At 42.2% G+C, this 14115-nt stretch overlaps 1 protein-coding gene across 3 annotated transcripts in view; it reads right to left on the bottom strand.

Moving 5' to 3' along the window:
• ZNF827 (zinc finger protein 827) overlaps positions 1–14115 on the bottom strand; it is a 261480-nt gene that overhangs the window by 115471 nt on the left and 131894 nt on the right. For all 3 annotated transcript variants that reach the window (XM_006887004.1, XM_006887002.1, XM_006887003.1), the window contains 2 exons: positions 3346–3585; positions 523–580 (listed from right to left, as the gene is read on the bottom strand). In XM_006887004.1, the coding sequence (XP_006887066.1) occupies positions 523–580; positions 3346–3585 (298 nt within the window). The remainder of the gene's footprint in view (positions 1–522; positions 581–3345; positions 3586–14115) is intronic.

The raw sequence follows: 14115 nt of genomic DNA, 5'->3' as shown, positions 1-14115 counted from the left end.
TACTTTTAGAAGGGGCCAGTCCTTGGGAAAAGACATCATGTTAGGAAAGGCAGAGTCTCCAAAAGAGAGAAAGATCCTCAAAGACATGGACTGACATGATCTTTTGTTTTTAGGGTTGCTACAAATTGTGGTCTCTGGTGGCCTAGTGGCAGGAAACTGAGCTGCAATCTCAAAGGCAAGTGGTTCGAGGCCACAAGCTGCTCTGGGAAGAAGGATTGTGAGATTAACTGCCTCTAAAAGCCCACTGGAGGCTCAGCTATGGGCTGGTTCCATCTCTACGGTACACAACAATAACAACTATACCACACATTGTAAAGCATGCAAAACACTAACACAAGGCAAATTCTCCATCAAAAGGACAACTGTCCCCTTTTCCTATATTGTTGCCAAAGTTCACAAGGTGTGACCTATTGGAGCCCAGTGTGAGAAGATGGTGTGTGGCCAACCAACACACGATGCGGACCTGACAACCTGACCACTCTCACCGGGCGACCTGAGGGGCCCCCTTCCCAGATGGCTTACCTGGTGGTGGTCCGGATGGTGTTTTCTTTCGTGTGATTGTGCTCTTTGCTCACTTTTTCTATAACAAGAAAGAATAAAACACACACCTTTTAAACAGTTCTCATGCAATTGTTTTTGTCTGTCAGGCATAAGCAGAAACATCAGCCAACATTTTTCTTGCTGGCTGAAGCAAGTCAATTTTTGGTTTTCTTTTTCAAGCATCCACTATCTTAGGGGTAAATAAAACGGCTAAAGCAGGTAGGCTGCATCCACAAAAAATATTTGCTTAAAAACCAACTGAAGGGAAATGTTTAATTACAATTTTCATGTGCGTTGCCCAGTTTTAACCAGATCTTAGCAAATGCATGTGAACCACACCTACACAGACGTGCACACAGCTCCTTCTGCATACCTTTCCCCACAGAGAAGATCTGCTTTCCTCTGATTCAGCACAAGAACTGCAGTTGCTGCAACCATTTTGTTTCTGACTTTGAGGAAAACCTTTAAGTATTCTGTATTGTTAGACCCCTTTGTGAGAAGGAATATAAAAACCGCCGTAAGACCTCTTAGTGCAGCAGTCAGCGAGTGCTGATTCTGATAAATGTCACCAGGCACAAAAAATACCATTAGACAAGAAAAGGTAAATCCTCCCCTTACTCTAGCTTGAGGTCTGTGTCTACCAGCTGTCAGAAATTATTTAATTAGTTTTCGAGAGCACAAAAGTTGAACCCTGACCTTCTCAATCCAGTTCAAATGCTACGTCTTGGCCCGGACTGCCTCAGCTTTCAATGGCTCCTTTTAAGTATCTATAGAAAACCTGGTCAACTTTACTCCGGTTTCACATTTCAACTGCAGGGTAAGTAAAAAAGCTGCCAGCCTGGTAGATTTGGGGGAAATTTTAAACAAAGACTTACAACATCTGCCCCTTACTTTGTAACACATGTAGACACTGTATGCATGCTTGTGTGTACAATTCTTTTCTGTGGGCTCAACACTGTCAGTGAGGGTGGATTTGGATTCACAGCCAGTTTTCTCTCCAGGGTGGAGGAAATCCAGGCTCTGTAGGTGACCTGGCTGCGGTCACCCAGGCAAGTCAGTGCCAGCATCAGGGTGAGAACTCTCAGGCACAACGTACTTAGCTGATGGAAGATGGTGATAATGAACTGTGAGAGACAGGGGCTGATACCAGCCCCCACAGGCTCCATTTTGCAAATCTTAACTTCTAAAACAATTTAAAGATCGGCTTTTCTTAACGCATTGCCTTGGAGTGGAGCTGACCCTCTAGCAGGTTTTTGGAGGCTGGAAATCACGTGGAAGGAGACTGATTCTAATTCTCCCTCGGAGCCACCAGTGGTTTCAACCACCAGAGAGGTGCTGTCGGGTGAGCACTGTAACTCTGTACATATACCACCAGAGCTCAAAAAAGAAATAAAAATTAAATCAAAAGTATCTGACATGTTTTGGAGCTTGCAAAGATCTACATGTCTGGTTGAACTGCCCTCTCCTTCCACTTCTGCACTGGTCTGCACAGATACAATCATCCTTGCTGGAAAACGCTGGCAGAGATTCACTGTTACCTGGCAAGTACAGAGTCATCGCCTGTGCTGCCGGAGAAGGTGAGCTGCGGTGGTGGCAAATTCCAGCTTCCTTTCTCTTTCTAGTATTTTTTTAAAGAAGTCTGGTGGCAGAGTTCATTATGTACTGAACTAGTAGCCTAAAGGGTGGTCTTTCAAATCAAACAGCTTTTCCATGAGAGAAAGATGGATTTTTCTTCTCCAGTCAAGATTTACAGACTTGAAAGCCCAGTAGAGGGTCGCCATGAGTCAGAAATCAACTACAAACCAGCGAGTTTGGATTTTGGTTTGGTGTTTATCTTAAGGGTGCGGGAAGGGAGGACAAGTGAACATTTAAATAATGAGGTATTTAATTAGTGCTTTAAATTTATTATCCAAACAAAAGAGTTGACCAAACATTAGTAACAAACTTCAATGATGCCTGAATTCCAATATGTAGACTAAGACTTGACTGTGAACTATAATACACACACATGCACGCACACATACGTGCACAAACTGAATCATATGTGACTGGATTATTAGTCTCAATCAAGTTCAAAGAATCACAGCATATGAAATGCATTAGGGACAGTCACGGCCTACGAGAGTTAACAAAAACCATAACTTAAGTTACTATCATACTATAATAAAAACCCTCAACGTTTCTGTCAAGAAACTTGATTGGTAATGAATGAACTTTTGAATTCTAAATAGAAAGACTTGGTTCACACAGAAAATGCTCCATGAGGCTAGAGCTGAAAGTTCTCCTCCTGCTTCATTCAGTCTTTTGCTTTTTCCCTTCTGAGTGCAAGCGCACATGTCTGTGTGTGTTTGTGTGTGTTTCCTGGCAAGATACAGCCAAATCTCATTAACTCGGACCACCGCTAATTTGGGATTCATGGTAATTCGCTCACTGTTAAGAGTAAACTGAAGTTTATCTACTGCACATGAAGAAAGGAAAAGCACGGTTGCTAATTAGATCAATTGCCTAAACAACATTTGAGGTGAGATGCTGAGCCCATTCAACAGGGATCACTGGTGCACAGAACTGAATAGTGTTCTAATTTCAAATGATTCCTATTTATTATAGTTTGGCAGGGACTCTACTGGCAACAATGTATTAATTTGGGTAACTATGCATTTTAAAGTAACCAAATTTATTTCTGACTTAAGGGGGGAGGAAATATCCAACAACCTATAATGCAGGGTTCTTATATATTTACTTTGATAGGATAGGTTTCCTCTCAATTGCTTCTATGGACCGAACTTATCCTGCACCTGCCCTTACCTGACAGTTGGAAGAGAAGCTCAGAAGCCATCTTCACAGATATGTCCTGACTGAAGAGGCTTCTCTCCGGCGGCACTCGGCCCTCTGGCATCTTCTGTAAGGGCTCTGTCTTCTCCCGCCCAAGTAAAGTGCTGTAGCCCACATTCCGGCTGGGTGATATGGAGACGTGCGAGTCCTGGATGTCGACTTCCATGGGCTCCTCTTTAATCTTCACTGCCTGTGTTTCCTTGTAGCTTTCCGCTGTATGCAGGCGAGTTAAAAGAAACAAAAACACTGTTTCTTAATTCTGAACCAAACTCAATTTCTAATCGCAGAATGAGGACGTTTGAGGGATTCCTAAGGAAGCAGTATGGAAAAACTGCACCTTAGCACATGAAACATGGTTTGAAAAACTAGTAACTCAATGCACTCCATTTCTTGAGAAGGAAGGAAATGATAACAAACCGGGAGGGGAGCATTTAAGAAATTAAGTTACTTGCCCAGGGCAAATGACTAACATACTTGACCACTAACTGAAAGATTGAAAGCTCACATCTCAGCCTAGGAATTCTGCAAAAATTAGCCACTGAAAACCTTATGGAGCTGCATACAGGCTGGACACTTACTGGCAGGGCTATATCAGACCTTTGTGACACTTGTCCAAGCAAGGTAGAGGCCAGACAGTGGGGAAGTATGGCCAAGATGAAACTGGCTAAAAAAAAAAAACAAAATTATTCTGATATTATTTGCGATCTTAAATTGTACACTGCAGCTTCCCCAATAAACCTCATGATAACAGAAGGGGAAAAAAGGAATGAAAACGCTACAGAGCACAGTTCTACTGGACATGTACTAGGTCGCTGTCAATAAGAATCAACCTGACAGCAACTGAGGTGTGGTTTTTTTGTTTGTTTGTTTGTTTGGAGTTTGTTTTTCTGTTCTGTTTTGTTTTGTTTTAGTTCAATCTCACACAGATGGCAGGAGAAGCAGGTCCAGAGCCCAAGAGACTAGAACTTGGGTTTTTGGTCCAATGTCTTCAAACTCATTTCATGGGCTCTTCCTCCCACCACATGGCTTCCAGAACTGACACCAGCACCAGTTGTCATTGAGCGGATTCCACGTCAGGTGAACCTGCACATCAGACCAGAACTATACCCCATCTGCTTTCAGTGACTAACAGTCTGGATGGAGAGGACCAGGCCTTCCTTCCATGTGCCTCTGAATGAGCTCAAACCTTCTGGCTCAAATGGGTTCTGACTCCTAACAACCTTCAATCAGGTTCCCCAACGCTGGACATGAGAACAGGAGGAGACTACCCATCTCTCTCCCATCAGCACAGAACATGATAACTCTTCTCTGTTCTTGTTTTTCACTTGATTAGTTTCAGTGAACCAAGTAAGTGTAAGCAACAGTTTTTTTTCTTCCTCTATTTTTAAAGCTCTGATCAATTGCCACACCCTCTGCTGCCCCCCACCCCTCTCAGGCATTTAAATTAACAAAGGGTAAGCAGGATAAGTTCAACTAAGACCTTTACACCTTGCTGGGAGCAGATAATACTGCATACCACCTAGGAAGCAGAGTTAATTGCAGCCCAGGGATTAAAACCTAAAAAAAAAAAAGGCAATCTTACAGGTTCTAATAAAGGTTCAATTTACTGACTGTTCTTCCTTTAGGTGTAACTGTTAGATGTCTGGTCTTTAGTACGAGACATAGATTCACTTCGCTAGGCTGTCTTTATGCACACACGTTCCTTAGTGTTAAATGATAGAACATCTTTGTAACAAGGTGGAACAATTAGTCCAGCCATTAATTTGCACTGCTTTAAAGTAAGTCCATGCTTGTAAATCAATAAGCCCTGATGAGTAACACTACTATGTACTCAGCACTCCAGAAGGCCAAAACCAAAGAGAGCTCCTCCTGTTGGGTAAACCAGCTGCAGTCAAGTCAGTCGTGGGTCTGGGTGACCCTGTGGGTGTGTCAGAGTAGAAGTGTGTGCCATAAAGTTTTCAATGGCTGGTATTTTTTTTCAGATGTGGATCACAAAACAACCTTCCCAGGCATTTCTGGGGGGCTTGAACTTTCAACTTTTCAGTTAGCAGTCAGGTCTAGATAGGTAAGTACATAGATATAATGAGTTAAGTGAGAGCCTCCCAAAACATATCCCACCAGTGGAACTGGTAAATGTGACCGTATTTAGGGAAGAGGTCTTTGTAAATGTAAGCTCAGCATCTCAAGATGAGCTCATCCTGGATTGTCTAGGTAGACAGTGTTTTCATAAAGGACAGAAGAGAAGATACCACTAAAACTGAGAAAGCCAGAGGAAAACAGACTCCAGTAAATCAGCTTTTTTTAATCAACAGATAAGCCTAAACAGTGAACGATAATTCTAGGGATGTACTGTATCCCCTACAACAACCAACTACACAAGAGTAAAGGGTAGCACTTGTCCAGAGAGAAAGTTCCAAAGGCAGGAAGTGATAGGAAAGGGTGTGTGGAAATGGAAAACACAGTGATGAAGTAGGAAGAGTGCTGTTCCATTGCCTGGATTGCAAGCAATGTCATGGATCTAAATATGTATGAGTTATTCCATGGAAAATGAGTTTGCTCTGTAAACTTCCACTCAACTCACAGTAAAGAGGTCTGGAAAACAGAAAAGAGAGGCAGATCTTGAGTTCCACAGGCATGAGTTAAGCCACTCAGGGGTGGAAAAGGCAAGGAAGGGTTCTTCCCTGAAGACTTCAGCGCATCAGGGCCCGATTAACACCTTGGGTTTTGGAGTTCTGGCCCTAGAACATGCAGAATAATAAAATAAAACCCAAATTTGTGGTATCTTTTTACAATAGACACAGGAAACTCCTGGATGACTGATTGAATGAGAGAACAAACAGGAAGAAGCAATAGAAAGGAGATGCCAATCTAGGGAACTGGGAAAGAGGAAACCTCGTTGCTCTGAGCTAGTTCTAGGGGAACTGGAGAAAACGAGACTCTTCCTTGTATCACATAAGACAGATGCTGTGTACCATGGAGTTGGTTCTAACTTAAAGGTAGCTCCTTAGGTCAGAGTAGAACTAACTCAGGAGCATTTCCTTGGCTGTGATCTTTACAGAAGTGGATCTCCAAGTCTCTTCTTCTCCACAGTGGCTGGTAGTTTCAAACCATCACCCTTCAGTTAGCAGCCAAGTGCTTCTGAAGTCAAATGCATGAAGAGTTTATAGATTAACAGTAAAGAAGGTAGCAGAGCATTCTTAACCAAATAATTTAAAAGAATACAATGTTTAAAGAAGATCTCATTTAGCATGCCAATTGTTGTTTTCTTTCTTGACATATTTATTACACATGCTTCAGATATAACACTGCTTGGTTTTCCTCAACAACTAAAACGTCAGGCAACTGTTACAAATTTTACTTAGATCCCTACCCCAATCCCACTCTGTTTCTGACAAACTATCCTTTCTCTGCACAACTCTGAAGCAGCTCGTGCAGATGAAGTTCACTGATACAATCACAATGAAAAATCAAAACAAAACAAAAACTAAGAACAATAAAGAGCTTTCCAAGTTACATACGGAGCTTCTTCACTTATACTTCCAGTCCATCTGAGTCTTTCCTGAGCACCATCCCCCTCCTAGGGATCTGGTGACCTGCCAGTCACCCTGACATCCAGCTAGATCACCCACAGGTGCAGTCACAATATACATTTCCCCTCTTCACGGTCCCCCAATGTACTTAATATTTGGAAAATAAACAGTGAGGCCAATGTCAAAGGTAAATAATGATGCCTTTGAGCTTCGCACTGGCAAATCATTCCAAGGCCTGAGGACAAATGTGGTGGTTAAAAAAGAAAAAAACAAACAAACCTCCAAACTTAAAAAATAAAAGAAGCAAAGCTACAAAGAAACTCCATTATTTACTGCTCACTTCACCCCCTTATTCCCCCTAGCTTTGCCCAGGATTAAAAACCACCTGGTTATTTGCATTGTTGCATTTAATAAAATTAGTCTTGAAAAAAGCTGCTTGGGATCATTTCAAGTATGATTTACATGAAGTGCTTTCTGCCCTTTATTATGACAACTATTAACCTTCAAAAAACGCACAAAACTCTGTTAAGTACCATTACCATTCTTAGTCTACCTAATAAGCTTCCAGGCTTACAGATAAGAATTCCCAAAATGACAAGGCAATTGGGCAAAGAAGAACTAATACAATAAGTATTTTTCTAGGCCTTCATTTCCAGGGAAAAAAGTATTATTTCCAGGCATTGTCCCCCTTTTTTTAAAGGACATTCTGGGTTGGATAATTCTTTGCTGTGGGGACTGTTTAGCCAGATTCCTTGTCTCCACCCACCAGATGCTAACAGTCTTCATAACCAGTAAGGACTCTCAACACTGCTCAGTGTTTCCTGGGGAACAAGAGCCTCAAAGGTAGGGAGGGAAACCACTGTTTTAGGCTTTTGGTCATACTCTAAATTATCCCCAAAGCAAAGAGGGGGCTGAGGGGAAGGGTCTTCTGTTGCAGCCTCGACTCAACCTGGTATCAATCACCGTCTCAGTGGGTTCGAGGGACTAGGAGCCAGGCTGACGGGGGAACACTGGGAGGTCTCTGCTGCAGACTCATCTTGCTCCCCAGGCCGGCTGGCTCTCTCCCTCCTGCCTAGACCATCCTAACAAAACAATGGCTGAATTAATCATTTTCACTCATTCTTAGTGTTGCCTCCCACACCAAGAAGCATGTCCACATAGGTAGGATTGCACTCTTTCCTATTGCCTACCCTTTATACACACAATTTGAATCCTATCAGAAGTTCTTTCTAAAATAATAGGACCAGTCATAAATTTTATGCCAAGTGGTCTACTCTACTATTATACACAAGGGAGGGTAGCTAGTAGGGAGAAGATGTTAACTTTAGGTTATGACTGAGAGGTGGGTTGTCCTTACTGTAATACTCATTTGCTTTTTTCTATCTTTCTAGATTAAAGATTAATGTATTGACAACTATCTAAATTTTCCTCATAAAAATATTCGATATGCACAGAAAATGATGACAAAATTCAGATAGAGAGTGGTGCAGAGTGACAGTGCCATATCGTGAGTGTTTGGACTGTTGTTTGTGCTGGAACACTGGAGCAGCCTTGAGAGAGTTGGAGTGTGAATCAGATGAGCCCTATTTAAACTGTGCTAGGGAGCTCTGATGGCCTAGGGGTAAGATGCTGAGTTGCAATCCCAAAGGCACACAGTTCAAGTCCTCCAGATGCTCTGTGGAGGAAGATGGGCAGTCTCCTCCCATGTGATTAACTGCCTCTGAAAACCCACCCGAGGGTCAGCTATGGGTTGGTTCTGACTCAAAAGCAAACAAAACAACTTCCAGAAAAGGAAGTAAGAAGTGGGAATACAATGATAGGGTCTTTTATACATTTATAATACACATTTGCTATCAAACTATATATTATAATTCAATTATCAGTCTTGTAGTCATTCTATAACTCTCTTTTAATACCTAGGAAGGTGGCATTGGGTCAGCTTTGGGTTGGTTCCAACTCGATGGCACAAACAACAACAATAAGGTGGCTTAGAGTGTAAGGTGTTATATTGTCAACCCAGAGGCATATGGTTTGAATCCACCAGCAGCTCTGTGGGAGAAAGATGGGCAATCTTCTTCCCTTATGATTCACACCCTCTGAACAGCTGCTGGAGGCTTAGCTATGAGTGGGTTCCAACACAACGGCAATGAGTGACCGAGAAGCATTATGATAGTGAGCCGTGGTGGTGCAGTCCACAGGAAGGTGAGCTGCTAACCCAAAGGCCACGCCTCCCTGACAGTTCAACTCCACCATCATTCTAAGGGAGAAAAATGGGCTCTCTCCTCTCACATGATTTACAGACACAGAAACTCAATGCAGGGTGAGCTGTAAGTCAGTTCTGACTGGGTGGAAAAGGGTGAGAGAGAAGTACTACGAGAAGGACCTCTGCCAGTGCAGTGGGTTATGTGTTACGAAGCTAACTGAAAGGTGTGCAACTCTATGAGCTAAAATTTATTGGGGGGGAGATGTGCAACAATGAAAAAAAGAAAACATTTCCTATGTTTCAAAATAAACAAAACCATTTATAACTTCAGAAACCTGAACCTGATGAAGGGTCACTGGCTGGGAGTTTTAAGTACTGTGAGATAATATGTGGGTTACACAGATAGGCAAGGGACAGTTCTTTCCCTTAGTTTAAGTCTGAATGCATGATGGGGAAAGGGTAAACATCCTTCTAACACAGGAAATTGAGTTCATGGATGGCACAGGTAGTTTATAAAACTGAATGTCAACAGGAAGGTTGGAAATCTGAGTTCCCCCAGAGGGCATCAGAAGAAAGCCCTGGTGATCGACTTCTGAGAAATGAGTCACTGGGAATCCTGGCCAACACAGCTCCCTGCTGATACACATGGAGCCAGAGTTGATAACAACTGGTAATACAGGAAATATATTAAAACACAGTGTGGGAAGGAGACTGAAGGGAGCCTTCAACCAAAGCACAAAGGCAAAATTGTATCTTACCTGGCGAGTTCAGGGAACACTTTGTTGTCTAGTTTGGCTGGAGGGCCAATACTGAGAGGCAGAACTGGTACCCTGAACGAGCACAACTCACAGGGCATAAACATAAAAGCTACCCTGCCTCAGTCTTCCACTGTCTCTATAGTGCTGTCAGGTGGAAGAAGTTCTTCTCTCACTCCTGGATGAAAACTTGAGCAGTAATGATTCTTAGCTGAGACACTGCTTTATGCTCTTGCAACAGCAAAACATGGTCTTAATTCATAAACCAGCATGTCCAGTTCCATGTGTTAACTCACAATACAAACTTCCTTGGAGGGCGAACCTTTTCTCCTCCCTGATAAAGCCTACTGGTTGCCTGCTAGAAACAAAGTGTGGTGAATGCCTTCTCCTTTTCTTATTTGCCTTCTTCCTAACATGTCAGCTGTCATTTCAAATGCCACCAGAAAAAAAGAGGTGGAATGGAGGAAAGGTTGAGAAAAGTTTTACTGTTTCAAGAAAAATTGAGCTTTTTTAACTAACACAGCAAGTTCTTCCCTCTCACTAGTCTTCAGCAAGCAATCTATAGCTTTTATACTCCCAATTGTTCATGCTGTGACCTTGATGCACAAGTCACATCTCCTAGTTAAGATTCTGTTGAACAGAGTGTCCAGTCAGACTCTAGAGAAATAAAACTGGAGAGGTAGGGAGAGGTGGCTGAGGAGCCTGGAAACCTGTGTGGAGGAAGAGTAAGCCTTTGAGGACTCGGTGCAGGAGAACAGCCATTTCAAAGGTGTGTTTCAGAAGAACAACCTGGCAGTGGTACATAGAAGAGAAAGGAGGAAACAGAGTGGAAGAATTGTTAGGAGTTGATTGCTAATAATTTAGGCAAAAGGTGATGAGGATCTGAGCTAAAGCAGAGACCATTGGGAACAGAATGGATTCATGCAATATCCCAAAGACTGAAAGGAGAGCTGAACTGGTGGCTGGCTGCATAGGAGGCAGAGTGAAAATGAATACAAGACCAAGGAGGGGAAGATGGTGGAGAAGACTAATATATCATCTTGATGAATATGAAAACTAGAAAAAAATGTAAACATCCCATTTTTTTTTGGTCTCTTAAAAAGAAATTTAGGGGATGGCAAAAAGCTGTGCTGCAATCCTGAAGGCACACTGTTCGAGGCCACCAGCAGTTGCACAGCAGAAGGATGGAGAATCTCCACCCATGCAATTAACTGCCCCTGAAAACCCACTGAGGGTCAGCTATGGACTGGCTCCAACTCAACAGTACACAACAATGACAATATTAGGAGTATAGATAGTCTCCTATCACTGACAGCATGACACTCAGGGATATATCTAAAAATGCTGTTTGTGACCATGAATGTGATACCATTCCTCTTCAACTTGTCACTCCCAGCATGGTAAACTATACGAGTATCTGGTTCAGAAAGACCACTACTAGGCTTTTTGAGCTTACTGATGCCTAGGATATCAATCTTTTCACATTTTATTTCCTTTTTGGCAACTTCCAATTTTCCTAGAGTCATAATTTGCACACATTGTATTTCTATTATTAATGAATGGTTTACACTTTCACTCCTCTTATTAGGTCCTACTGCATCCGCAGATAAAAGCCCTTTGCTGGTTGAAGGCTTTATTCCGTCCACATCGTGAAGGGATGGGCAGTTCGGATCCACCTGGTGCTCCATGGGAGAAAGGTAGGCAGTCTCCTCTCGTGCCGTTTCACAGCCTCTGAAAACTCAATGCAAGGTTTTGTGTCCACTCTGAGGTGGCAGCTCTTTCCCAGTAGTATTTTGAGTGCCTTCCAGTGTAACTGGCTCATCTTCTGGCGCTACATCTAATGGTGTGCTGCTAAGGATTCATTATCCCAGAAGAGAAAGGTCAGACTTGCTTCCTAGTCTGTCTCAGTCTGAAAGCTCTGCTGAAACCTGTCCATACTAGGTGGCCCAGAGAGCATTTAAAACATTGGTAACATAGCTTTCAGCATTACAGCGACATCCAAGCCACCACAGCATAAGAAACTGACAGACAAATGATGAATAACACTGCAAAGAATGAGAAATCCATAACACTTGTTTGTGCTCATGTGCAACCTACACAGTTGTTTGAACAGAAGAGATATTATGTGGTTTCAAATAAGTAAAGATGTGTGCCTGGATTATATCCTTTCACTATACTGATTCAATTTATAGTCTCAGTAAATAATATGAGAGGCTGAAATATATGAATAAGAAGGCAGCATCAGAATTTGAAGAAGGCTTATCTGTAATTTGTATTACAGACCAATCTGTAATAAGGAACACTGGGTGACATAGTCCATAGGGAAATGCCCTGCTAACCCAAAGGAAACACCTCTCTGGCATTTTGAATTCACTAGTGGTTCCACGGGAGAGAGATGGGCAATCTCCTCTACTGTGATTTACAGTCTCTGAGAATCCTCTGGAGAGTAAGCTATAAGGCAGTTCTGACTTGACCGTATGAGATGATACACAGATAATATAACCTTGCTTCCAGAAAATAAAGATTTGAAGCACTTACTGATGATGCTTAAGGACTTCAGTATGGATTATTCAACATTGCTGCTGTTGTGTGCTGCCAAGTCAGAACCAATCCATAGCTGACCCTTCAGCAAGTTTTCAGAGGGAGTAAATCACACAGGAGGAGACTGCTCATCTTTCTTGTGTGGAGCATCTGGTGAATTTGAACCAAGCACCTTTGGCTTTGCAGTGCAATTCCTTACCACTAGGCCAAGATGTAAAAAATCCTCACAACATTATAATAAACAATATTCAAAAGTATTAAAGCTGTTAAGAATTTCATTTTATGCACACCATGTTTATTGTTGTGTTATTTACAATAGCAAAGAGATGGAAGCAACCCAACTGCCCATCAACAAACACATGGATAGAAAAAACATGGTATATTCATATAATGGAATACTATGTAGCACTGAAAAACAACTCATTGCAAACAATATTACACAATCAGTCACAAAAGGACAAATATTTCACATTGTTATATTTCAATGTTATAAAGCAGGTCTAACATGGAGGGTTGGGAAGAGAACAGGATAAGAGTGGATAGATAGTGATCATTACATTGGAACAGATGAAGGAAAGAACTGGATCAAAGGAATATATGAATAGGCATTATACATACAACAACAGCCCAGAATAAGAGGTATATCATTGCAACGAGCACTGGTGGGAGGCAGGTAATTGTGAAGTAGAGAATGAATATTTTTTTTAAAAGTTAACTAGGGGGTGGGAAAAAGGAGGGAGAGGGGGAAAATGTGCAACAATGAATGAGTGAAAATCTAACTTCTCTGTAAACGTTCATTAAAACCACAGTTAAAATAATATTTTATTTCATTTACTCAGTTCCATAATCAACAAGTCAAGAAACAAAACAATATACTGTAATGAGCAACTCTACTGCCAAGAATCTCTCTATTGTAGAAGAAGCACAATTAGAAAGTTGCTTGGATGTGACGATGGTGAGGCTTTGTCCCACATACTTTGGGCACTATATCAGGAAGGGCCTATCCTCGGCAAAGGACATCCAGATTGGGAAGAAAGATGACCACTGAAAAAGAAGACAACCCTCAACAAGATAAACTGGCACAAGGCTGCAACAATGTGCTTAAGCAGAGTAGAGATGGTGCGAATGGGACAGGACAGGGCAAGATTTTGATCTGTTGTACTGACAGTCTTAGGAGATTTGGAACAAACTGAAAAACTCCTAACACTACCAGTACTCACAGGAGTAAGAAAAATCAAGAATTTGGGTTGAAGATAAATATATAGGGAGACTTTCAGTTCTTTCCTGGATAAGTTGACATGTTGTTGTTGTTATGTGCCATCGAGTCGCTTGTGACTCATAGCGACCCTATGGACAACAGCACTAACCTCTGCTCTATCCTGTGCCAATCGCACTGTCTCCAATACACCCAATCCCGATTACCCCAGTCATTGAATCAATCCACCTCATAGAGGGCCTTCCCCTCCTGCGCTGTCCCTCCACCCTCCCAAGCTTGATGTCCCTCTCCAAGGACTTGGCCCTCTTTACAACATGTCCAAAGTATGTTAGACAAAGCCTCAGAATCCTTGCCTCCAAGGAGCTGCCTGGTTTAACCCTCTCCAGAATGAATCTGTGTATTTTCCTAGCAGTCCATGGTACCCTCAATACTCTTCTCCAGCACCACAGCTCAAAGGCATCAATTCTCCTTCTATCCTCCGTAGTCATTGTCCAACTC

Source organism: Elephantulus edwardii, unplaced genomic scaffold (genome assembly GCF_000299155.1).
Source record: "Elephantulus edwardii isolate Elephantulus edwardi_28Jun2011 unplaced genomic scaffold, EleEdw1.0 scaffold00053, whole genome shotgun sequence".
In the NCBI taxonomy this organism is placed as follows: domain Eukaryota; kingdom Metazoa; phylum Chordata; class Mammalia; order Macroscelidea; family Macroscelididae; genus Elephantulus; species Elephantulus edwardii.
This window is presented reverse-complemented; position numbering and strand designations above follow the sequence as displayed.